The 26,513-nt window shown below is 34.6% G+C and overlaps 1 protein-coding gene across 3 annotated transcripts in view; it reads right to left on the reverse strand.

Annotated features, from left to right (window-relative positions):
• uif (sushi, von Willebrand factor type A, EGF and pentraxin domain-containing protein uif) overlaps positions 1 to 26,513 on the reverse strand; it is a 58,609-nt gene that overhangs the window by 12,470 nt on the left and 19,626 nt on the right. For 2 of the 3 annotated variants that reach the window (XM_089699767.1, XM_089699766.1), the window contains exons 2-33: positions 22,632 to 22,713; positions 20,632 to 20,656; positions 15,431 to 15,512; positions 14,997 to 15,310; positions 13,767 to 14,888; positions 13,446 to 13,625; positions 13,177 to 13,359; positions 12,796 to 13,080; positions 12,435 to 12,712; positions 11,899 to 12,329; positions 11,462 to 11,778; positions 11,191 to 11,372; positions 10,220 to 11,105; positions 9,580 to 10,073; positions 9,225 to 9,438; positions 8,614 to 9,084; positions 7,675 to 8,516; positions 6,702 to 7,585; positions 6,236 to 6,615; positions 5,983 to 6,148; positions 5,643 to 5,894; positions 4,999 to 5,540; positions 4,700 to 4,912; positions 4,434 to 4,589; positions 4,077 to 4,218; positions 3,624 to 3,695; positions 3,179 to 3,369; positions 2,601 to 2,774; positions 2,075 to 2,251; positions 1,439 to 1,600; positions 461 to 585; positions 39 to 189 (exon numbers count right to left, since the gene is read on the reverse strand). In XM_089699767.1, coding sequence (XP_089555893.1) covers positions 39 to 189; positions 461 to 585; positions 1,439 to 1,600; positions 2,075 to 2,251; positions 2,601 to 2,774; positions 3,179 to 3,369; positions 3,624 to 3,695; positions 4,077 to 4,218; positions 4,434 to 4,589; positions 4,700 to 4,912; positions 4,999 to 5,540; positions 5,643 to 5,894; positions 5,983 to 6,148; positions 6,236 to 6,615; positions 6,702 to 7,585; positions 7,675 to 8,516; positions 8,614 to 9,084; positions 9,225 to 9,438; positions 9,580 to 10,073; positions 10,220 to 11,105; positions 11,191 to 11,372; positions 11,462 to 11,778; positions 11,899 to 12,329; positions 12,435 to 12,712; positions 12,796 to 13,080; positions 13,177 to 13,359; positions 13,446 to 13,625; positions 13,767 to 14,888; positions 14,997 to 15,310; positions 15,431 to 15,512; positions 20,632 to 20,656; positions 22,632 to 22,706 — 10,168 coding nt within the window. In that variant the 5' untranslated portion in view covers positions 22,707 to 22,713. The remainder of the gene's footprint in view (positions 1 to 38; positions 190 to 460; positions 586 to 1,438; positions 1,601 to 2,074; positions 2,252 to 2,600; positions 2,775 to 3,178; positions 3,370 to 3,623; positions 3,696 to 4,076; positions 4,219 to 4,433; positions 4,590 to 4,699; positions 4,913 to 4,998; positions 5,541 to 5,642; positions 5,895 to 5,982; positions 6,149 to 6,235; positions 6,616 to 6,701; positions 7,586 to 7,674; positions 8,517 to 8,613; positions 9,085 to 9,224; positions 9,439 to 9,579; positions 10,074 to 10,219; positions 11,106 to 11,190; positions 11,373 to 11,461; positions 11,779 to 11,898; positions 12,330 to 12,434; positions 12,713 to 12,795; positions 13,081 to 13,176; positions 13,360 to 13,445; positions 13,626 to 13,766; positions 14,889 to 14,996; positions 15,311 to 15,430; positions 15,513 to 20,631; positions 20,657 to 22,631; positions 22,714 to 26,513) is intronic. The other variant, XM_089699768.1, reaches the window with a different exon arrangement.

The following is a 26,513-nucleotide window of genomic DNA, read 5'->3' on the forward strand; positions in this document are numbered from 1 at the left end:
TATTAGATTTCTGTAGGTAGGAAACCTAGATTAATTACCTGTGCACACTTTGCCAGTGCCGTTGAATCCTGGTTTACACTGACACTTGAATTCATTGGTATCTTGTACGAGAAGACAGTAAGCGTTTGTATCACAATGCATTTCTGGTCCGCTCATATCACATGGGTTTGTGCAGTCCGATTCTGAAGTCTGCAAGAAATATTCGATCATTAGTAATTGACGGAGTGCGAGAGAATTATCTATTTTTATATTCTTAAGAGGGAAGATTATATTCCTTGCGTTCACTAATAGAAAGCATGAGAAAATCTCAGTGACATAGGCTATTTTTTGTCCGCGGACGATGCAGATTATTTATAGATTAAAAGATATTTTCGATATGAGACAGTTTTTACTTTATGATTTACTTCAAAATGAATGTAAGTTGGAGTATTAACGGATTATAGTTTTTTAAAATACTTACGGCTCCCGCTTCTTTAGTACTGGTGTTAATTGGGCACGGGATACATTGATTTTGCTGGGTTTCTGACTGGTATGTACCCTTCTTACATTGTATGCAGGTATTCAGGGTTGCGTTCAAGTATGATCCTGAAATTATGGTAATGAATGTTGTTTATTCATGATCCACGTTTCCAGATATTATATTACACATATTTAATACATTAAACCGATGAAGATATTGTAGATGTTATAATTTATAAAGCATAATATATCAAATCAAACACGAATAAATTTTACAACATGGACAATGGAATTAATAGAGAATTCAGTATAAATATTTCATAGCATGAATGCTAACTAAGAGTATACAAGTTAAATAAGATTACCCAGTTGAAATAATAAATAACTGAATTCTGAATGAATGCAATCGGTTTATATCGAGTTAAATTTTTGGCACCGAATCTTGTTGCAGTTTCATTAATTATGAACGGCTCAGTTTTGTCCATGTTAAAGAGTCCCTTTACGACCGTTTTATTTTAGTGAAAATTCAACACATGAACTAATAAACGAACGCAATTCATTAATTTCCTTCACTGATATTATCATTTCATGGCTTTAGCAATACAAACAGCATTTAAATCGCAGTATTGCGAATTTAATTTCGAACAAACCGGTTGTGTAATTAAATTAAAATATATTTATAGTGTTCGGACGTAATACCATTCATAAAGTGAAATACTGTGATGCAGCTTGGCTCATGTCCGCTTAAGCTTAACTACTGCATAAATAATATCATTTTAATAGATTAAAGTTTCGTGGCGTTCTGATGTGATTGATTCAGCTGTATCATCGTGTCTACAATATTCATAATATCTAAGTGCTTCAATAAATTTTGTAAGTTTAACGAATGGGTTAAATTTACCGCCATATTCATCCTACTATATTAAATAAATGAAAATAACGAGTAAGGTTTTGATATAAAATGGGTATAAATAATTACCAGGCTTGCAGACTGGTAAGGAGCACTGGTCGGGCGAAGCAGCGCCCACTTGAGGTGTGGTAGTGCCGGAAGGACACGGGGCACACGCGGCCCCGGCGCCATTCGCGCGCCACGTCCCACGCGGGCACGGCTCACAACCACCTTCGTTGCTTAGCTGCTCTCCTGGTAACAGAATTATGTGAGCGTTAAATACATCGAAAAAAATTACGTAAAAATATATCCAACTAACTAACTATGTGGTTTTTAGATTGTCTTGTAAATCATTTTTAACGAAACTTTATATTTTGGTGTTATTCTTTTTTTCATTGCGGATGTTTGGAAGCTGCCAAGAAAACGCAGCATGACAAAATAAAAACTTGCATTCGAAAACGATATGTGTCGCATTCTTTGTGTTCAAAAACGAATTTTATTATCAAGTATTTTTTAACAGTTATATCTTTATACATATATTTGATATTATCGTTCTGTTTAATACAATTAGAGTTGAAATATTACTACGCTTCAAAGTTTTCATTAGGGTTGTGGCTAAGTGCTCTATTCGTATAACTTTCTCTACCGGTGTTAAGTTGTTCTATTATCTAGCAAAGATAATAAAACTTCCAGCCGGATATTTTGTTACTTTAAATTTCTCCTTACCTGATGGACAATCGTCTCTACATTCCGCTGCAGATACAGCCTCTGTTGCTCTCGTTGTCTGTCCTCTGGGACAGGCTATGCACGAGAACGCTCCTTCTTTCGGTTGGTATGATCCGTGACCACAAGGTCTGCATAATTCAGCATCGGCATCGTAGTATTTACCAGCAGCGCATCGTTCTATAAAAGAAATTAGTAAAATAGTTTTTATTTGATTCATTTGTACTCCAAACTATATCAATACTAGATAAACAAATTATGTAAATTGTGGCCATCTATAATATCGCATTTTGTTTACTAGTCTTAAAGTTAATCACATTAACAAAATTATTGTTTCACATATTAATTGTATAGCGCGATATCAATTATGTATTGTTTCACATTACCTAAATGTGGAATTCTGTAATTGGCTATTCTGTAATGATTAATTACTCTTAATATTGCGCTGTTGAAAAACGTGAAAGCTATTCAACGTAACTTTTATTGAACAGAAAGTTCTCTTAGATATGTATAGAATTATAGCTCTTACCTTTACAATCTCCCGCACTCCTAGCTCCAGTAGATTGAGTGACTCCCGACTGGCCAGCGATCGAAGGGCACGGGGTACATTGTAGTTGGCCGGCTTCAGATTGATATGTGCCTGATGGACACGGCTGGCAGGTGTCGCTTGCCGCGTCCAAGAAGGTGCCCACAGCACATGACACTAAATTATACGTGGATGTTAATTTCAGCTATTTAAATATGATAGAAAGCAAGAAAGAAAATATGATAGAACTAGAATTTGTGAAGCTTTTGCTCATAATCGATGCGATTCGATTTTCCATGTAGATTGAATAACATAGCGAGCGTACAAGATATGAAATATGTGCAACACATTATTCGCAAAACATCGAAGCGGAGACTTGGATTTCGAACACATGTTTACGGCTATAAAGTTTCACGTATCGTCGTTACTCACGACTACCTACGCCTCTGCTTCACGTAACACGAACAAACAATGATAGTTTATGTAAAAGATAACTTGTGTGTAACTTGCAGCTTTCGCAAAATAATGTGGATAGATCGTAATTCTGAGTTCTAAACAATGTTACTTAAATGTACGCTTACCGCAATCAGGTGCCATTACGACCTGTCCCATCGGGCAGGCATAATCCGATTCAAGTTTCAAGCTCGCTGGGTCGGGGACTGTATTCGGTAGTATACTTCGCACGTCGAATTGTTCGTCTTCGAGAATTAGTTTCTCCAATAGTCGTTTCACAGTTGATCTTTCGTTGTTTCCATTGTGGATAACTGGGTCGCTGCAAGTTGAGAAATGCTGGTTAAGCTCAGTCGTTACGGTTTGTTATCAATGGAATTTTCGAGTAAAATAGCTATACATATACTGAAAGTTTTGCATTTATAAAATTGCTTTATCTATTTTACTTCCCTTTATCTACAATAAAAATATAAGCATTAATAATAAGCAACTATATAGCAAACAAAGATGTTTAAAATCTATATATACGTAATATAACTAATAAGTGCGCGAGTGCAATTTTAGTGAGAAACTTACATAACGGCTGGGAATGAGATTTCGACGCTATATGTGTCACCGGCTTGACGTCCTTCCCTGTTGCTTCTAGTCCTATGTGCCAGATAAAAACATGCAATAGTGTATAAGAAACATGCTTAGACAATAAATTAATCGTATTTTTGCATAAAGAATATACATTGTGCAAATACGTGCACTTGAAGTTATTTCACTATTATTGTAATTTATAATAGTGCTATCATAATCTACATTTGGTAGGTTTTATCGTTTGGCATTAGATTTTAGGTGTCGTTGTTCTACATACTTTATAAAATCTATGTCTATTGACTACTCCAACACCACTAAAAATTATTTGTCCCGTGTATTTATTACTGTTATATAAGAATAAATACCACAGCTACCTGAAAATCTACAAAAAAATCAATTTATACATTCTACAAGTGTAGCATATTTTTTTTTACAAATACTACTCACTCTTCCACTGGTATGATAGCATCCAAAACATAAGTGTCTTCAGATTTTACAGTTGGTGAGGTAGATACTTGTCTTGTTTGTCGGTTATTCGCTCGGTGGTCGCACTTTACGTTAATGTCGAGTTCTTTGCACTCGCGAGTTCCTGAGGGAAATGAAAGAATTGTAACATAGGATATGACTATTGACTTCTTACTTCAGAAGATTGGCGCATTTGTTTACTACTGGTAAAATCTATTGTGAATGTGAGTTTGGTTTATTACATACATTGTATAGGAAAATTTATATTTATAAAATAACATGCATTCGATGAGGAGGTTTTTATCATAAAGTTCGGTTAAAATTTTGGAATAAACATACCATCAATTGCATACGAACAGAAGTTCCAATCTCTATTAAGTTGGTTGATGGCACTGCGTACTTTCTGTCGAAGCACTCCTTGACCTGCGTCATTGCAGAGCACGGAACTTGGGAACAACATAGATATTTTGAAGACGCGTTGAGCAGGTGTAGCAGCTGTAATTAAAAGTTCATTTTTAACGAACTTAAAGACCTAATAGTTGATGTAACAACTAAAAAATAATATATGTATATGTAATTGTTTATTTTCATTGAATAATACATACGTGAACAAGCAGGATACACGAGAGGCAGCGTCGGGTCATTAGTTGGGCGCCAGAATCCTTCAGCACCGCAAGTGTAGAAGGGTGGTACTGGCTGTGAGAACCTGAGGCCGTCGCGACAGGCAATCTCGCACACCTTGAACTGGCCTCCTGCACCCCAGTCGCGACAAGACTGGTATCCGCCCAAAGGATCAGGTAACGGAGGACAGAATTCAGCTGAAATATTAATATTTTTATTATATTTGTTTGTAAATTTTAACAAAATATATAAGTCGTGGCAGTAAATTGTTTAATATACGTACACAGAACTGTTACTTTGAAGGTGCATGTTGCTGCGTTTCCAGCGGCATCGTAAGCAACGTAAGCAATGTCGTATGCTCCCCATGCCAGATTCTGACCCGGTTTGTGTCCCGATTTTTCTAATACTTTTACAACTCCAATATTGTCACTGAATGCAGGTGTATCCCATTTCACTAACGATGATCCATTTTTAGCGATTACCCATAAGTCTCCTGGACAACGGTCCACTTTGGGAGGTTCTTTGTCAACTTGTAATTGTTGACATTTAGCGCCACCGTAACCATTTGGACATACTCTCTGACCACAATGAGATGGTACAATTCTTTCAACTCCACCAAATACATCATCATAACCAGCCCATGTCAATACCAATCCACTGTAAAGGACGGGTTCTGTTCGGCAGTCTCGGACTTGTTTTTGTATTTCATTTGTTACATCAAGTGCTCTGTTCCAAACTTGTACTTTAGTCAAATGACCTTGGAATCCAGATTCAGTATATGCCTTTGGATTTTCAGATTGAGGTTTACCCAATGTCACCCAAACACTAGAATAAAAAAGAAATATGTTTTAGTATTACGTTTTGTTTTCATTATTTTTATTTTATATGCATGGCAAAAATCATTAACAAATTCATAAAATTACTTACTATTGTGGTAACGTTCGTCCACTACCGTAGCCTTCAAACTTGCTAGCAATTAATCCTTCAGTAATTAAAGTTAATTCTCCGCCGTTACTGCCGTCCCAAACTAAAGCAACATGGTGCCATTGTCCATCATTGACCGTGGCAAATTCGCCGAAACTTAAGTAAACATCTTGTAATTCGGGGAATATAGATACTTGGACCCCGCTTGAGTGAATTTGAATTATTGTTCGTCTGTTCAAAGCGATGTGAGAGTTGCTGAAAAATATATGTACAATGTTGTAATTTAAATAATTATAATATTGATAATCAAAAAATTTTAATTATAATTATCGACAGGACATACCTGACTCCGTAAGCGGTGAAGAACACACCGCCTTCATCCTGTTGCGTGTATTGAACCCACAATGCAATCGTTAAACTGTCAGCAGAGCCTGTGTCAATTGGTACAACTTGTGCTGCACTTGAACGTAATGGATCGCTGAAGTACATATCGTAATCTACACTAATTGCTGAAAAAATAACAAAAGTGGTTAGTAAAAAATATCATTAAATTTGTTTTTTGATAAGTTGGTAATTTTAGCAATTTATCTACGAACCTTTTCTACAGTCATCTCCAGTCATGTTGAATGGACATTGACAGTAGAATCTGCCAGGTAAGTCGATGCAAGTTGCTGAAGGTGGGCACGAATTATCTTTACAATCAATAATGTCTTCATCGCAGTTCTTTCCCGTAAAACCTGGGGTACACATGCAGGAATAGCCTTCGCCCTCATCTATACATGTTGCACCATTTTGACATAAGCCAGCTTCACAAGCGTCGAACTCATATTGACATCCAATTCCTGTGTAGTCCATTGAGCAAGTGCAGTTTAATCCTGAGCCGAAGTCTTGACATTTACCACCGTGCATACAAGGACTTCCGATGCAACGTTCTGGTGCAGTTTCACATTGTTTACCATCTGTTCCGCTTGGACATCTATAAAAATTAAAATAACATTATAGTAAATTATTTTCTAAAATAATACGTATTATTTTAGTTCTTTGTTTGATTTGTATACTTACACACAGAAGAAATCTTGGAATAGATCAATACATTTAGCATTATTCTGACAAGGCAAGTTTTCACAATTGCCAATGTCTTTTTCACATCGCTTTCCAGTCCATCCTGATGGGCACACGCATCTGTAATCTCCTATTTGATCTTTGCATGATCCTCCATTGAAGCAAGGATCAGATGCGCAATCATCAATATTTGTCTCGCACATTTCTCCAGTAAAACCTTCCTTGCATTGACACATGTATTTGTTGTCAAGGTCGATACATTTTTCAGTTCCTGCTGGATTGCATGGCTCAGTTAAGCATTCATCAATTTCAGTTTCGCATTGCAATCCTATAAATCCTGGGCGACATTTGCATATAAATCCGTCTAACTGGTCTACGCAGCTCGCGCCGTTTTGACAAGGATCCGAAGAACAATCATCAATGGTATGTTGACAACGTTTGCCAGTATATCCGGCTTCGCAAATACAGGTGAAGTCGTCAGTGCCATCGATACACCTTCCACCATTTTCACAAGGTGATATTACACACTCATTGATATTTATATCGCAGGACGGTCCTGTCCAACCTGGATCACAAATACATTGATGCACGAAAAGTTTATCTACACAAATACCGTGTTTGCATGGTTCATTAGAGCACAAATCAATCTTTTCGTGACAACGTTTGCCAGTGAATCCGGCTGGACACGTGCAGCTGAAATCATTTACTAAATCTGTACAAGGAGCTCCAAGAAGACAAGGTTTTTCGATACAATCGTCCGTATTTATTTCACAAAGTTGTCCTTCCCATCCAGGTAAGCATTCGCACTTGTATCTGCCTTGTTGTAATGCAGTACATGAAGCACCGTTTTTACAAGAGTTACCGTTAGCGGTACAGGGGTCAATCTGCAAAAATATTTGACGTTAGTAAATGCCTTAAAAATAAATTAAAGTGAATTACAATAACCACACATATTATATTATTATTTACATACCGTTATATCACAGTCTATTCCAGTATATCCAGATCGACACAAACATGTATAGTTATTGTAGCCTGGTTCATCTTTACACATTGCACGTTCGGGGCAAGTATCATTTCTACAATCAGATCTTTCTTCTTGACAATTTATACCACCATACCCAGTAGGGCAGGAGCATCTATATCCTTGTGGTAGATCAATGCATGTTCCGCCGTTATAACAAGGTTGACTTTCACATTCATCAATATCGATTTCACATCGACGTCCGGAGAAACCAGCTGGACAATAGCATTGCACACCGTGTCCTTTGGGAACACACAAACCACCGTGTTGACAGGCACTATTCGAACACTCAACTGGAATACATTCTTCTAAGCCAGAGGCGCCCGTTCCCACAGTTTTCATATTTGTTGGACATTCCATACACAGCGTTTGTCCAATCAAATTTTGATAGAAATTCCTTGGACATTGAGAGCATGGCGCCAGTCCAGTTGGTGAGTAAGTTCCCGGGGCACATTTAGCTCTACACTTGTCTCTACCAGATGCAGCTGGTTGGTATGTGTAAGTATTAACTGGACATGCTTGGCAATCCTTAAAACCTCCCAAAGGTGGCTCGCTCGTATAGCTATTTCTAGGACATTCTAGACAAGGAACTAAGCCTGTAGGAGAATATGTACCATAACCACATACGGGTACGCAGTCCGATAAATCTTTGGAGCCCTCTTCTCGTGTAAATGTTCCTTGTGGACATTTAAGACATGAGCCTTGTCGTGCTTGATTTTGGAAATAACCTCTTGGACACATGGTACAGCTCTTTTGTTTTTCACCAGCGAATGTACCAGCAGGACAGTGCACTAGAATATAAATATTTTGTTGATTAATATCATTTTTGTATGATTTTTTTTGTTTTATTACATTAAAACAAGTAAAGGCTTTTGATAATATACTTACAGCAACGCGGAACATCTGTTGTATCCATATTAAGAACTTCTCCGACGCTACAAGTAAAACCTCGTGATATAGAACTTCTTATAGCTCGTAGCGGTGGACACTGATTGCCGATGGAAGAAACATTCAATACGGGTTCAATAAGAGCGCTAGCATATGGCACAGACAGGTCAAATATAAGGTTTAAGGTTGATCCACAAAGGTCGTATAACTGTGTTTGCCTTATAGCGGGAATAATGGCCAAAACAAAGTCCATTTTCACAACATTTTCATCTAAAAGCGCTGGCATTGCTTTAATGAAAGTGACATTGATGTTAACGTTCACTGCAGAGCATCGTTGGGATAACCTTTCATTAAGAATGTTATCGTACTGAGCTAGTAGGTCTTTGTATTGCGGTAAGCAAGCATTTGATACTGCACCAAGTGCACGATATTGAACACTAGCTACAACGTGATAGGCAGCTTGTTGAGTGTCTGGAAAATAAATAATTATAAATTTAAACATTGTTCACCTGAAGTTGCATAATAATATATAATATGCTATAATATACATTTTAGTATTTAATAAAATTATGCATATTTTTATATAAGTACTTTATAATTTGTAAACTTACTTTCAGATACACAATCGGGAACAACAGCAGTAGGAGTCCATTGCCGTTTAGTTTCACAAACGAAAGTTTTCACTGGTTCACCATCAGTAAATCTGAAGCCGGGGCTACATGTGGCAATACATTGTATTCCTCTATCTCCAGGAAGGCAGTTCAAAGCACCATTTGCGGGTGGCATTAGCTCCCAATCAACGCAAGGAGTAGCTTGGACAGAAACCTATACCAAAGAAAATTAACGTTGTGAGTATTATTTTTAAAGTATAACATTTTTAATTTATTTCAAAATGTAATTTTAATTTTATAAGTCTTCTAGTCTTAAGAAAATAAACAAGCATTTGTGATCAAGAAATATTCTTACTTGGAAGTAACATTGAGCTTTATTTCCATATTTATCCGTAGCAATTACGGTAACATTTTCATAACCACGAATAGGTATAACAGCTCTTTCAGGAATGAACTTTAGGAAAACTTCTCCTGATGCGTCAGTTGCATTTATTCTTCGTCTGGTTTCATTGAAATTCACGGCATAACTGTCTTGTTTGTCGACTAATTCTATTACATAACTTTGTGGACAACTTAGTTTAGGTGGTGTATAATCAGGGACAGTTATATTAACTTCACAGATAGCAACGTTGCCGTCAAAATCAAAAGCTACGTATCTCACAACCATATTGTGGAAAACTTGAATAGGCGTTTTGAAGTGTTGTGGAGTTACTTCTAATCTAGCAATAGCACCCGAATTATCGGTTGCAGTGGGTTCAGTAAAGTTAACAGGTAGGAGTCCTCCATTTGCGTCCGTCTGAACAACGATAGGATGTTGAGGGCAATTTTGGAAAACAGGTGGTTCATTGTCTGAAAGAAAAATTTATAAATATTTCAATTTCAAATGACGTATTATATTTATTTTTATTTTATTTATTTATTTATGGCAAAATATCTACGGTGATTCATTTATTTGTAATAAAAAAAGTAAATTATTATTAGTTAAAGCCACTTACCAACGCAGGGAGAATATCCATAGTCGTATCCTAATAAAGGATCTACCGAGGGTTCTTCGCATCCCATTAACTCAAATTTCAAGCAAGCGTTGTCCATAAAGCTAACTATACCTAATATAACAAAACGAGCTTGTACGTATTTCGGTAAAGTTATCATGGCTAGTTCACCGTAGTTGCCTGGATCTCTCATTGTTAAGTTAAAGTTAGGGAAGTATACAACATAATTCTCGTTTTCAGCTTGTTTGTAAAAGAATCTTATTTCAGTTGGTCGACCGACAATGTCCGAGGTGACAACACCTTTTACTAATATCGCCTTTACTCTATATACTTTTCCGAGATCAACACTCACATAAGTGAATGCTTCCTGTTTACCACACCAACCGGTGACTGAATTTAGTCGTATATTTTTAGCTTCATAGTTAGGTCTCTCGGAAGTGGCATTAATTGCAGAATCAGGAATTCTACCGGATGCCAAGCCAAGGGGTTTAATCACTTTACATTCCGGTTCTCGTATACAAGTTATAGGTCTTGGATTAATTAAAATGTAGCCAGGTCTTGAACAACCAAAGAGGACTTCTGAGCTTTGTTCATAGCTTTTTGCGATTTGGTATCCATCTGCAGGCCTACCCGGATCTTCGCAAACAGGTCCTTCGCATCTCAAGTCTCCGAAGTCCCAGACTCCATTAGCTTGACATCTTACCACGTTATCATGTTTACTGGTTTGACCAGCGAGCTTGAAGGTATTTTGACAACCAAAGAAAAATGAACTTTGGTATCTTGTGTCTAGGTATTGACCATATTCAGCACCTGGTGTAGGCATTGGGACACCGCAGTCTTTACGTGGACATTGAGGTTGCGCTCCTGATAACCAATAATCGGGTAAGCCCTGAAAGCAATGATATAATTTTCAATATATTATCTCTATAAATAACTATTTCAGTTTCAAATGAGAATTTAAAATAAATAATTACCGGTTTGGGATCATATACACATTGCCTAAAGGAAGACGATACTGTATTTCTTAATTGACGGCCCGGAGATGCGCACGTTATAGTGACATTATCCCTGTATGGGACCAATACACTTTCTGGATCGTTTCTGATAATTTTTAGACCATCATTCTTATCATCTGACAATGTAACGCAACGAGCATCTAAAAGATAAAAAGATTATAACATAAAAATATATTACTTACAGAAATTATTTAAGAATGCTGTAAGAACACAGTGAGTTAATACATACATTGACACTCGGGTGCTGTTCCATTCCATGTACCGCTAGAGGTACAAAGAAGTGAAGAAAATCCAGACATAACGTATCCAAAGTCGCATTGGAATTCAACTATATCACCGAAATGATATGAGCTTTTCGTTGCTAATAATAAACCGTTTTCAGGTGGAGCCAGCGGTGGACACATGACGGGCACACATGTTTTGTTTCTTTGGTACGTGTCACCATCTCTTTCGCCGGTTTCTGATTTTTCGATCGCAAATCCAGCCGTTCCGTTCGAAGAATAAAGTTCATAACCGATGTTGCAAGCGCATGAATAATTTCCGGGACTGAAAAAAATATACAAATTGAACATATTTTGCATAGAACTGACAGACGACATCAATTTATTGTTTAAAGTTAAATATTTATACTAAATTAATATTTTTTTATATTTCAAATATACTCACGTATTCAAACATTTTTGGTCACATCCACCATTATTTTCATTACATTCGTTAATATCTAAGCAGTCAAGTCTGGCACAACCCATAACTTCTAGTTTGAGACAAGGAGCACCAACATAATCCTGAATTTTGAATTTGACGTATTGTGCTTCAATCGGGACTGGTAAATTTAATACTGATAAGGTCGGTTCTAAGATTCTGAATTCAACTGCTGTACCATCGGGATTTGTATAATCTTTGAAGACGTCAGTTAAACTATTACTATACTGAATTCTTATGGCAGATGTAAATGCAATGTTAGCATCAGCTCTCATAACGCTCATTGTACGGAATCCTCTGACAATAGTAGGTGCACGTAAATCAATAAGAACCCAATTTGCACCAGCTTCGAGATTGTTACCACACCATCCACCTCCATTGTTAAGTCGAATCATCTTTAAAGCAAAAAGAAATACATTAGAATTGTTACCTTATTAGCAAAATTCAAATAGGTGGAAATAAAATATGATATTTTCAAACTAAATAAATAATATACTAACTCCTTTATAATATCCTGGTTCCGGAGTAGAAGTGGTAATGGACTCGTCGGGTATTGCGCCATTAATGAGACCTAGATCACCAACTGGTCTACAATCTAAGCTTGGAGTGAATCCTGCTTTGCATGGACAGTAGAAACCACCGAGGGTATTTTTACATTCAGTTGAAACGGAATCACACTGGCTGCTGAGACATTCATTAATGTCCTCACAAGTTGGTACTGCATCGAATTGTTGATTAGCTCCACATCGCAAAATGCTCGGTCCGTTGAGTTTATATCCTGAAATTATTAAATAGAATTTTAACTTAATACGATATATTTTTTATTGTATTATGTGATAATTATTTATCGTAATTGTTTACCTTTATAACATTGTACACGAGCTTCATCACCAAACATATAAACTCTACTTTGATCTACAAAGAAACCGTTTGGAATTTCTGGAAATTTGGGGCATAAAGCTTTTGAACAGGTAGGTACGTCACCAGACCACGTTCCGTTACTCATACAAAGAAGTACTGGTTGACCAGAGCGAACATAGCCAGGTTCACATTCATATCGAACGATAGTTCCATAGCTTCGACCACCGCCATTCAAAATGGTTACATTTGCATGAGGTACATCTGGGAGAGCGGAGCATTGAGATGCTGAAAAGAGAAAAACATGTATGTATGTAATAATATTTATCAAATTAAATTTAATGCATATAATAATTCAATGGGACATTCAACGTATAAAATTACCTAAACAAGTTGGGGTCCTTTCCCATCGACCATCCGATAAGCAAGAAATTCGTTCAATGGGTTGTCCAGTAGGGAATGCAAATCCTGCATAACATTGATATGTTGCAACTCCTTTATATGTAACGTTTGTTGAACCAATTGAAAAGCCATTGTCTATCTGAGGTACAGGACCGCAGTACACCTCTGAAAATTGCAAATATTATATTATTACACTGAAAATATTTCTATAATTTATTAGTTTTTGTAAAGATTTGTTTAGATTATTTTACCTTGACAGCTTGGTATGTATGTGACAGACCAATTTCCTCCATCTAAACATTTAGTGGTAATTCGTGATTTTCCTGTAGCGAATTCCTGTCCAATTGGGCATGAGAAGGTTATTGTAGTTCCAAAAGCTGTGTCTCTGTTGGATGCAAGAGCTCCGATACCAGATTTAAGTGGTGGACAATCTGGAAAAAATATTTGTTGAATTATCGGAATCATCATCGGAGGTCCAAAATAAATACTAAGTATATTTTTTAGGAACAATTAAATTAAAAGATTGAAGTATTTTAATCAATACGTAAATGTTTATAGAACTATATATTTACCTGCTGAAAATGTTGCTTTCCATCCAATGCTATTGTGTAAGGCGTCAGACATAAATCGTATTAACATTTCTCCACTTGAGGCAGTTAAAGTTATCCGTGGTTTGACCGTAAATCCGTTGTCAGAATGCAACCTAAGGCCGTTTGTACTTGAACCGTCAAATACTTGAACAACATCAGATGGATGGATGTTAAAATCATTAAACTTTAATGAAAGGGGGCCGCCATTCGGATTTTTGACCCTGTATAAACATTCTTGATTATTGGGGTAATTGCTCAGACCAAAGGCGGGCGAAGTAAATGTACCATTTGCGGCAATTATGGTAGCCCTACAACCTTGTGAATATCTCATATTAAATCCTTTCTTGGAGTCTCCAAGGCTTGTGCGGAAATACATGTATAGATGGTTTGTTGTTGATATGACAACCTTTTGGTTATCTTCACCCGGACCAGTTAACCGTGCAAGTACAGGGCTGGACGGTAAATTACCGTCTTTAATAACGATGTAGTCTCTATTCATTTCTAAGTCTAAATCTTCAATTTCTAAAGAAACAATCCGTCCGGGTTGGGCTTCAATTATGTACATGCACTCTAATCCGCCGGGGTAATTATTTGGATATCCAGGTGAAGTTAAAACTTGACCTTGAGGTGTCGCTCTCAAAATTCCACCGCAATTTGATGATTCAGTTTTCCATGAAGCTCTAAAGCCTTTTCTTTCCACTGAACCATCAGAACTAAATTTAATTATCATGAAGTTCGAAGCTGACACGTAAATTTTAGTCGATAAATCTTGTTTTCCTGAAAGAGTCGCTAGGTTAACAGATTTGTCTTCGGTGCGGCCACCTACTAAGATTTGAACAGTATCGAAAGACTTTTCAGTTTCAAAATCTTGGAACTGTAAAACGATGTTTTGTCCTTGAGGTCCCTCGAGTGTCCATTTGCATTCACTAAAAGGCGGATATTTGTGAGGGTAGTTAGGACTTTCGACAACGTCTCCACTGCTTGCCATATAGAAGTGACATTCCGAGGCACAATCCATTTCATCAGAAGCATCTCCACAATCATCTTGCTTATCACATTTGAAGGCAGCGTTAATGCACTTTCCATTTGAACAGTGGAACGTTCCTGAAAATTTATGAAAATATTGAGAGAATAGTAATGTATAGCCTGAAAGTATAATGAAATGGATTAACAACGATTTAACAACTATGATAATATTATAATTATAGTTACCTTCAGGACATGCGTTTGCCCTACACATAAAAGGCAGAAGTGTTTCGCAAGTCGTCAGCTCCCATGATTGTCTTTCGGAAGTAACATGAACGTCCACGCATTCTCCGTCTTTAGGATTAGGTTGCCTCAAATCCCAGAACCCAGCGTACTGTGACACTAAACCACCAGCTGCTGATTCGAGCGTGTTTGTCCTAAGGTCATCGACGGTAGCTAGACCGAGCCAGTAATGGTTATTGCTTGGACTAGATGGGACCAAACTGGCGGTCATGTTATTTTCGTTGTAAGTGTCAATGACCATAAGTTCACTGCCATATCTGGGGATTAAAAATTATGAGCCATTAATACAATTTAATAATATGAAGAGATGATAATAAGAACAATGGTTTAAAATGTAGTTCATTAACTTTAAAGGCATTTCATAAAAGTTAATTTACCTTCGACATAATTCAGCTGCTTTTTCCCAGGAATGCCTTATGTTGAAGAATTTGTAACAGTGTAGACCTTTTAAGTCCCAGCCTGAAAAGATAGAAAAGATTTAATATTATTAATGTTTCTGACTTAACTGATGTGTAATTTAAAATTTTCTATCACGAAAATATTTGCATAAAACTTTAGAACAGTAGTCGGAAAAGTTAAACGTGCGATGACTATTAGGTGAAAGGAAATGTACGTGTTATGTATTTTACATGTTTGCTGAGTAAACCGTGTATATACTTCAGAAGACTTTCTCTAAGGGCTCGAAACTCTCTTATTGTGAAATTTACAACAATTAGAGCCTTGAATAATAATACCATCTGGTTTATTTACGTAAGGAGTTTGAGTGTAGTGTAAACGCATCCACATTACGAATATATTGTTCAAAGTTTATTAAAAATAAGTTGTATGTTTGTGTTCTTTTATCTCAATAAAATAAACCCTTCATCATAGTATACCTACACTTTCCTACTTTATAGTCCGCCTTTTTGAATTGGTATTGAAATTTTTCAATCGATACTAAGATATACTATCCGGTCAACACACGTTGATCCGTATCAACTAGTTCATACTGCATCAGAGAATACCAGATGGTAGACTAGGAGATGTTTGAGTACGTTACGAACTTACAAAGTACTTCCGTGCTGACGATAAAAAACAAATAATGACAAATAGAGCGTGTGAGCTGGCCGATGAATGTGAAGACTGCGATGGATTCACGCTTCACTGCAACGCGCAACACGATGCAATGTTTGACCCACTTCTGTTATGTTAGCACGAAATAAAAGTACGTACGAATGCGGCTAAATACTTTTATTATCTGTACAAATCCACAAATAACCGCTCAGTCAATATCATGTTAACCATGTAACCTATCTCTAGAGACTCATCTCTTTACTACCTAAGTACCTAGTATTAGTTTAATACGTAAAAAGTAAAATCTTATAAAAAAAAACTTGGGTATTTCATATTTGGAACCTATTTAACTGTATACTGTTCAGGTATTAGATACATTTCTTCGCTCTAAATAAAATCAGGTTAATAATTCCCTAAATAAGGTTAGTGGTAACTGGTAACTTATATGATGCGATGAGTTGCATTCATGCATTCCGTTCCCATGTTGGTCATGGGTGACATAAATATTGCATATGCACGATTGGGTTTCAAGTATCATCGATACGCTATAGCACGGGAAATGTCCTATAACAGTCTCTTTGAGGCCTAGTTGCCACAAAGAGCGCTAAGATCAAATTAGCAAAATGCTCTACATAGCCGAGTGCATTGCATTTGTGTAAAATCACGTTGTTTAAGTGCAAGAACAGTTTTTGTAGGTATGAAACATGGAAGTATTTGTTACTAACTGAAAAAACCCCTAGAACTATAATTAAATAACAATTTAAAACAATGAGTGAATAAATATCGAAAGTGTTTAATAATTTGATTAACAGGACCGATTGTTAAAATGAGTCATAAATATGTAAATAAGTTCTTATGATATTAGCCTCAGCCTATGATACGTTAGCCTTTCACTCTATGTGAATAAACTTCAAGGCTAGTTCTCGATGTCAGTCTATCGAACATAATAGGCTAATGCAATGCGTCGGGTATAAAAAAGTTCAAATTATTTTGAACTATGATATAAGAACTGTACTTTGATTAATATATAAGTATTTCGTAACTTTGCAAAGCTCATAAATCATTGGCGTTTTCAACGATAAACTTTTAGTTCACACGAATGTATAACAAGCATTTTAATTACTTGCTGAATTTATTATTTATCGTTTTTATTATCATAAAACATTGTTAAAATCCGATGTGAATTTTTTTGATGAAACACGTGAAACTTCCCTCGTTTAATTAGTTATGCTTATAAATATTGTAAACAAGAAATTGCAAAATAAATAACAATATACAAAGGTAATTTAATAATCGAAGGTATTGCGTAGATATTATCTAACTAAATCGCTATTATCAAACAAAGAACTTAATACAGTCGCAGTAAGTTGTTATGGTAGTTTATATCTTGTCACAGTAAATAAATGAAATGGTTGAATTTATACTGCCATTGTAACCTTGTGACGATGTTTTACAAAGCTACTGACCCAGATCGTGATGCTCCGAATATTACACTCGTGCTAAGTTATAAGTGAACCTACTTAATAAGTTAATCCCCATAAGCGCAGACTTTATGATTAACAAAGTTTTAATAGCTAACATTAGTCTATAAAAGTTATTAAATTTTTTGCCAGCAATTTCTCTACAATTGCAGTAAGGATAAAGTTCCCTAATTGGACATAGAGCAGAGCTATTTTTCTGTTTGATCTTTCTTTATAATGGCTGAGTAAGTATTTGGGTTTCTTTTATAGTTAGCTCCTGTCTATTCTTTTGGTAAAAGAGCCGGTAGTTCTTAGTTAAGAGATGAATTGAGCACCAATTTAAGAAGGTTATTAATATAACCTTTCAAAACGAGTTCTCAATTGAGCTATTATAGGTACTCTAAATGAGTAGTATGTACAATTCTCACTTAATTGAGTGCATTTACTACAGTCTTTTAATAAAAAGCGCTTGCGTATTTAGTTATCAGGTATTTGCAGCTATATATAAAATGTTTATAAGCGTTATTGAGGGTATATTGCTGTTCTCTGTGGCAGTATGCCCTCATAACTTCTTCGGTGAAAGCGTTAGAATTCCTAGCCTCTTGACCAACAATAGCGGTTATGTTAGCGCTATTTATCCGTTTTATTAATATTTATCTTAGTACAATAATCTAGAATGTAAGATTATCTTATACGAAACGAACATTGTAGAAAAACGTTGGTGGTCAGGACCGTGGTATTGCTTTTAATAAAGAAGGACGTTAGCAACTGATTTCTTTCAATGTTTAATTGTTACTGATACCCACCCTTATCAGGATAAGAATAATCCACGTGTTAAACAACATGTTTTTCATTGTAAAGTAGAAAACATAAATAATACATAAATCGATATTGGAATATGAAAGTCAATATTGGCAACATAATTGGATACTAATATCTTAATTATTATATTTGGAAACGAAGACAAGCATTTCCTTTAGAAGTCAATTAATTTTTTATAATTCAAACGTTAATAATTGCTGAGGAGAATACTAATAAAAATACAGAATCATTGCTAATATTTTCACGTAAACCGACAGTTGGGCGCAGCGGATTCGTGATAAGGGATTTTAATTGCGTTATTATGTTGTAACAAGCCTTTCTGCCCGCAAAAATATATACAGACTCGTTGAACCTTTCCTTGGGGATGCTTAAATATCAAGGAAACCAACGTTACCGGGAAAAGAGAAATAAATTCGTTTCAATAATACTCAAACAAAATCTCTAACTCAAGATTTAAATAGCTTGATTATGCACTTTTCTAATAAATTGCCTTTTTTGGATTTAGTCATTTATGATACTTCGTATACAGCAATACAAAAATGACCTATTGAGAATATTGAGATCATATTTAGAATATTTACTTCCCCACAATGACGAATATACCTATATAATGTATTTGATTAACTAATTGAAATCTGAGCCTCTTATAAGAGCCTAACTGCTGTATCTCAGTTAATAATGCACTGATACGCACTTCCTCTATTAATGCATACAGTATGCAATTCTAGGGTTATTGTCTGGTATATATATGAATGATTGAATTAGTCCATCCTATTCTAATTGGAAGTAATTTACCCACATTGCATCATATGTGAATTAATTGCATGCGAGAACATTGGTATAGATTAAGCCGCTCGTTATTAGGGAGGTATAGCAACCCCCTGTGTTAATCGATGACGAGGTGTAATTTGTCCTCAGTTTATATAAACTTTACCTAGAAATACAGGAGGTATCATATTTTGGCAGTACATTCATACGGAGGGTCGTTGTTTCAGTTACAGCATATTAATAGAACATTACCACGCCTAGATCGATGAACTAATCATCCCTAGGTTAATATTATACCCGTTTCTGCAGGCTACCCATTGATATTATCAAAAGTACTTTTGTGGGTAGCATATAGATGACATTTTGATGGTGACGATGTGTATAAATTACTTTTGTACGGCGACTTTTTTGTTTTAAATAATAAAAACTGCTTTTCAGTAACCTTACTAATTTACGTTCAGGATTAACTTAAACTCAAACAAGCAGCAATTTTCGATAATAGTTGAAATCCAGTGCCTTGTTATTTGGGCTTTGATCTTAGATCTGTATATGTGTGCACTGCACCCAACGCGCACCGTAACGTAGGCAGGTAACCCATTACCTGTCTATTCATCTCAGGAGTATGAGGACACCTGAAGCGTACGCCAATCTATCTAGGTGGCTAGGAAAGCACTGTAGCGTGTGCTGAGAGGCAATCTCCGCAGATTAATTATGTGGTTAATGAAGATTACGAAGACCGGTGAACCATTTAATTTGCTTACTCATTGGCTGTCAATATGAGAACACCAACGTACGACATATGATTTACATTTATGTATTTGAATAACACATGACAACACAATTATCTATTATATTAAATATTAACACGCAATTTAGAACAAGTTTAACCATTGCGATAATATTATAAGCTTATTGCATTTGTAAAATTATTTCAATTTCATTTTAATTACGAACGATATAATTACCTACCTATGTTTTATGTCGTGTATTTATAAAAGTACATTAGAGGACACTGTGTTATCACATCATATGAATACAGGTACCTTTGTTTGAGAGAGCTTTTAGTGTGTTGGAACTTGTGTAACTCTAATTAATTTATTAAGCACATTAGCTCGTAAGCTGTGTTAAGCTGTGAATGAGCTAGTCGTATCTCGCTATATTGTCAACTAGAAGAACAAATGCTTGTTTATATCTTTCGTGAGTAAAAACTCGTTTCTGCTAATGCATTTTGCTATAATGTTTGTGTTAGGTGCGAATATGTATGTTTGTGTAATTTAAAAGTTTCAGGTTGCAGGCTTTGTAATTAATTTAATTGCTCTTTATCCACATTTATATAGTAGTTAATTTGGGCACAATTTATGGAACTCTAATTTCAAAAGTGTTATTGTAGCTGGATAAAATGTGTGTAAAAACTATCTACTAAAGTTGTGTTGATAAATATCTAATACTAGATATGTATATAAAATGCAACTTACCATTTGGACACGTGAAGAGGTTACCCTGTAAAAACAAAAATAACACAATAATTAGAATTGTTAATATATAAAGCTACTGTTTGACCTGAGAATCATGTTTAAACGAAGAAAATATTAATTATTCTAACTTTTACAACAGATAGCGCACGTGAAACTCGTAAATAATACTAAAGTGGGTATATTATGCTCTATCGAAAATATATACTTCAGTTTCGGGGGTAGATATCTGCGAAACGGGGTAACGTTGACACATTTACAATGATAAATACGTTGATGATACGATCGTTGTGGGTCGTTTCGATCCGTAACAAAGCAATAAATCTGCCCAGAAGTCCCTTTTACAGTTTTCCATTCGACAATTGGTGGGTGAAGTAAGATGGAATGTAACGGTTTGCTAAATAAGCGAAAGTGAGATCGAGGACAATCGGCGTCCGTGACTGTTGGACTTGGACACATTCAAATCGGACTTTATGATATAAGATAAATTACTGTTGGGTTTGAGATAAGAGACAATATGTAAACATATCGTGATATTAGTACTTCGATCGATCACAATGAAAATGTAATACAAAATTATGCTTTTTTAATGTATGTTCATCATAAATATATTTTACAATTAGGTTTTATGGAATCGTTTTAATTACTTTTCATTTCATCATTCATCAGAGTAGATGAGCGAAAGCTAATCGCAATGTAGAATTAGAATATTGTTTATTTATTGTTTTTGGTAGATAGGTAAAACTCAATTGAGTAAATAGTTTGAAATGTTTTGCGATTGTAAATATTGATGTATGTTATTGCTTTCACTAATGCAAAAAGGGAAACAAGTTTAATAATAATCTATTCTTTTATGTGTTTTTGGTAATATGCGTTTCTTTTCTAGTGCACTTCTATAAATTTTATCTAGTGATCAATTTAAAAATATGTTTAATGTCAATTGATTCACGATTTTATGTACTTTATTGACGATGAGTTTAGCTACACGCAAAAAAATGGACAAGCTTATGAAAATTTTCAATCTCAAAAGCTTTGCATGTTAAAACTGTTTAATTTTATCAAATGTAACATGCTGTAAGTTATTAATTCCACATATTTTTGGGAAAACGTGAGACTGACGGTTCATTACCGACTCTGGTCTTTTACGTTGTACTTTTCATGAAATCCGTGTAAAAGCAGCATTCACGTATTTTAACTCGTGAAATGCGTTAACAAAGTTATTGGTATATTCATTAATTAATCTTACTACACAGAATTTCCTGTAGAGGATTTTTTCCCGAACACATTTCATGTTTGTAATTGCAAAATTTAAACCTATATTGCTTTGAAGGTGTACTTGTAAATAACATCACTGATAACATTGTTTGTTAACAAAAGAAGTTATTTTGATCGAATTGTATTGAACAAAGAAATGGAGAAGCGTGACGTGAAGCTGTAGGTAATAATATATTCTTCATTCATGATCGTCTTTTGATTACATTGGTTAAATACAATGTGCCTACCTACACCTATTGCGTATGGAAAACAAATTTTAATTGCGTAAATCCATGTCATAGTTAATAAACTTGTACCTTATCGATGTTACCTATACAAATAGAAAATTAATTATTAAATTCATGCGAATGAAATACATATTAATATTTTATATTTAATTACCGTAATCAACTAACTAATCATTTAACAACAATGATTAAGTATTATAATTGTTTCCAATTTCAAGGATTAAGCTCGGGATGTGTAAAATTAGCTTATTTTCGATTCAATGTTAAATGATGAAAACTATATACCTACCTTATATTATATGGCCGCAATTAAATTGTATTACAAAGCTTTGTTGCTAAGAGAATTAACTTTCCTAGATTAAGTTTTCTCAGCAGTCTTTTAAGAAGTTAACGGATAATAAAATTCTCCTAAAATAGCCAAGCCTTGTCTAGCGTGGCCGTTAATCTCATATAAAAAGTAACATTCGATAGCCTTATCTTGAACTTAAGACTAAAGCTTACCTCTGAGTTTGCTTGTGTCGCGTAGAGTGTCAGGAGCGCGACGACACACAGTGCCGTCCGACACCTTATCAACATCGTAAATCTGGAAGGTAAACACACCTTGAGTTAGTTCTAAGAGAAAACCTCATACTGCTCTACTTAAAGGCAAAGAAATAGTCATTAAGACTTTGTACTGTACTGCATTACGAGAAATTATGGTCAGAGAAAGTATTATTTATGTGGAAAGAACTACTTCCACCTACTGTAATTTTAACGTACTTCAAAGAGCATAAATTACATATACATAGATAATATAATAAATTATCATAATTGATAGCTTTAAAATTGTTAAAATGTATATTAATGTGTATGAATAAACAGGTATGATTAAATTTATAGACCAATTATATATTTAGGCTCATTAAAATATTCAATTTCTTATAACTTCCCATGATATGCGTAAATAAGATTCGTTGTATTTACCTATCAGTACAAATCTATAGTTATTATTATTTTATATACATAATATATTATTTGAATTGTGGTTGATAATGTATTTAATTCAACATAATATACACCTGCAAAAACTACGTACAAATATCGAATGCTCATGTATTTTGAACGTTGTAATTAATGCGGTTAATTCGTTTTCATTTCGAGCTGATTGTTTATGATCAGACCTAGTGTACACAGTTTGTATTCCACTTGTGATTGACGATTGGTAATTATTAATAAAATTTAATGCTCTGCTGTGTATTCAGTACTTAAATTAATAAATTTTATTAATTGATACGTCTTTCATACATTGGATTTTGGAGATATTTATCGATTTTCATGGAAATATCTTTTAAACTTATTAAAAGTAACCATCCATCACAATATTATAACAATAATGTTGATCTCAAAGCTTCAAAATGATAACGGTATCCGAACAAGCGGATCCAAATTAATAATTCCTTGTATTGTGTCTTGATACACGCAATAATGTAAGTAAGAGCCTTCAAGAGCTCGTCGAAATTTATTAAGGATAAGGTAAGAAGTGGAATGAATCCATTTAATCTAATGTAACAGACGATTAATCGGTTCCCTGCTACGTTAATTTTGGAGTGTTTTCGTTTTGGTAGGGAATAATTTTGTTTCGTGGTCACGTACGGTCGTAATAGACGTTTAGAGACGGTGAATTCATTTAGTGGGTTGCTACAATGGGGACGAGGGCGGTAGGCAAATGAAATATTGCGCTAGCTCTATCGTGACAAAACGCTGTAAAGTTCATTGATACAAAATATTCTGATATTGAATAAGTTACGCAACCGTCGTCGAGAGAACTTTCCTTTTTGTACAACATTTGCTATAAGACTGAGGATTCGTGAACAGAAGTGTCTTTCTTTAAGTAAAATATATACAAGATCTCTTATCCCACTTTATTTCTTATTTATCCTAGTTTGTTGTCATTTGTACGTGTATTTCTTTTTTGTTTGAATCTACGTTATTATCTAGTAGGAGTTATTCCTTAAAATAAGATTAGCGATGAGAGAGTGCGTACTCGCTCTACAAAAGTACTTTAGATAAATTACGTATCTCTTCGTTATTTCAGAAATTATTGCTTATCGATAGAAATATTACATATGAGCTTTTAAAATTAGATTTATATTAGACTTTTTTACAGCCATTTTCAGAGGTAAACGTGCAGCGATGTGAAATAAAGGTCAAACGCAAGTATCAGAGAAGCTGGGATAAAATAAATAATAAATATCATAATGTTTGCAAGTCTGCAAGAACAATTTCGTATTATATCTAATGTGAGACTCGGTTAACATATCGTTTGATGATATCACGTAGAGAGGTTAACCGGTTTTGGATTGTGCAAGTCAATCTGGCAGAATAATATATGATTCTATTTAACCGACTGGAGGCTTCGATTAAGCTGCATGTTAAATTGCATTAATACATTGTTCGTCTTTTTACTTTTCGTATTACGTTATAAGGTTAAGAGTAGTAATATCTTGATTTAGTAATGAGTTATTTGATTATTCATTCATTCTGATTTTTTGTTAATTCTGCAGTTTTATTTTGAAATAATGTATAATACCTTCTACATAATGTGTGTTTTATATGGATATAGATTTGCTATAATTATATTAATTTTTAAGTATGTAATTTAAAACGTTTTAAAAGAGGAAATTGTTAATGCGTCGAGTTTTGTACCAGGACGTTACAACATTAGTTTCTGACATTATTACACAACTATGTGTGATTTTTATAAATTACTTCTACAAGCAAAACTAGTTTATTAAATACCAAGTTTGTATTATAGATCTACTTTACGAATAATATTACACTTTCTATACTTCACATTCTCCCGGATGTTATTTGAAAAACCCTTGATAGAGTTTCCTAGTTCTTTCCCTATACTTCATGATTTAAACTAGTTTTGTTAATTTATTTTATTGGTGAATGATAAATTGAAGACAAAAGGCTTTTAACATCATTTCTTTTGAAGATGAGAAGTGTCAGATCCCACGATAAAGCAAAAGCAGACGCATAGAGCGCCATTCAACATACGCTGTACTAGTTTCTATAGGAAGTTAATTTTTGTTTAATGTTAAAAAAGTACTAACACAGTTATATCTTTCACATCCACACACTTGCATTTAAAATAATTATATAAATTTTGAAAAATTAACCTAGTAAATAGGTACGCGCGTTTCTTTTTAGATACGTGAATTACTTTTTTAACTATATTAAATTTCGAAGGCAGTGTTGAGCAGTAGCTTAAAAATTAATAAGTGGGTACCTTACTAGGTACCTAATTAGTGAAAATAGATATTTTAAATAGAGATATTAAAATAAATATTATATTTTCCGTGTAAAAGAAAAGTCCTTGTTCATATAAATTCTACAAATTAGAAAGCGTCAAGACAGCTATATTATAGAAATGATGACGTCATTAGGGGGTGGCGAAAAATCCAATATTTAACAATAAGAGCATTCCTGTTCCAGCAACCAAATGAATTTTGGTATTAAATTGAATGGTACTTCTTAGCCATCTATTTGAGAATTTTTACTTCTCTTTGATTATTCGTTATTAAATATATCGTCGGAAGTGGCTTATTATTTGTTACGTCTTTGCGTGACCCCATTGGTGTGTACTGTGTTCTCATGCTGCTTGAGAAATTATTCTATTGTGTGATAGCACTGTGCTTCACCATAATACACTCTTATTTGGATACATTTAAATTTTAAAAACTAGGTTCGTTATACATTTAATTAATTTAACGGTAAGACATACATGATTTCAAGCAAGGTCAAAGTCATAAAACGAAAGTAGCTATGTAAAATAAGAAAAACAAATAGAAACAACAAAATTTAAAAACACCAAACCGAATTTTACGTAGATTACAGCATAGGTTAAAAATATACAATAGAGGTTACAATTAATCCACTTCTCAGAGGTTTTGATCAATTTGCAGATGGCTCGCAGATATCGGCTTGACATCTCTTTTGTTTCCAGAAATGTTATAGCTACAATGCGATAATTTGCGCAGATAACTGGCCCGATGCGGGCAAGCATTGTTTTTAAACCAGATACAAAAGCGGATGCATCTCGCATGTCACGTTAATATTTACGCGTATAAACTAAAATATTAAATGCTTAATGCATTTTTTAGTAGGGTGAAGGTATTTTTGCTCAACAATATGAGCAAATATTTATAGACGCGGATAACCTTTAAATTGAGAATCTGAATAAGATTACGGTTTGACGTGACTGCGTGACGGAGGATATGAGATTTGGGTCGTTCACTTGATAGCAATCCTTTTGAAATAAAAATAATTACGGTACGTATATCAATAATAAATGTATCGTTTGAGCTAAGGTTTTGAATAAGATGCATATTATAATAT

The sequence above is a fragment of the Colias philodice genome, chromosome 10 (assembly GCF_061535455.1).
Source record: "Colias philodice isolate Cphi_HAF_F1 chromosome 10, ilColPhil1 Martin Lab GWU primary, whole genome shotgun sequence".
In the NCBI taxonomy this organism is placed as follows: domain Eukaryota; kingdom Metazoa; phylum Arthropoda; class Insecta; order Lepidoptera; family Pieridae; genus Colias; species Colias philodice.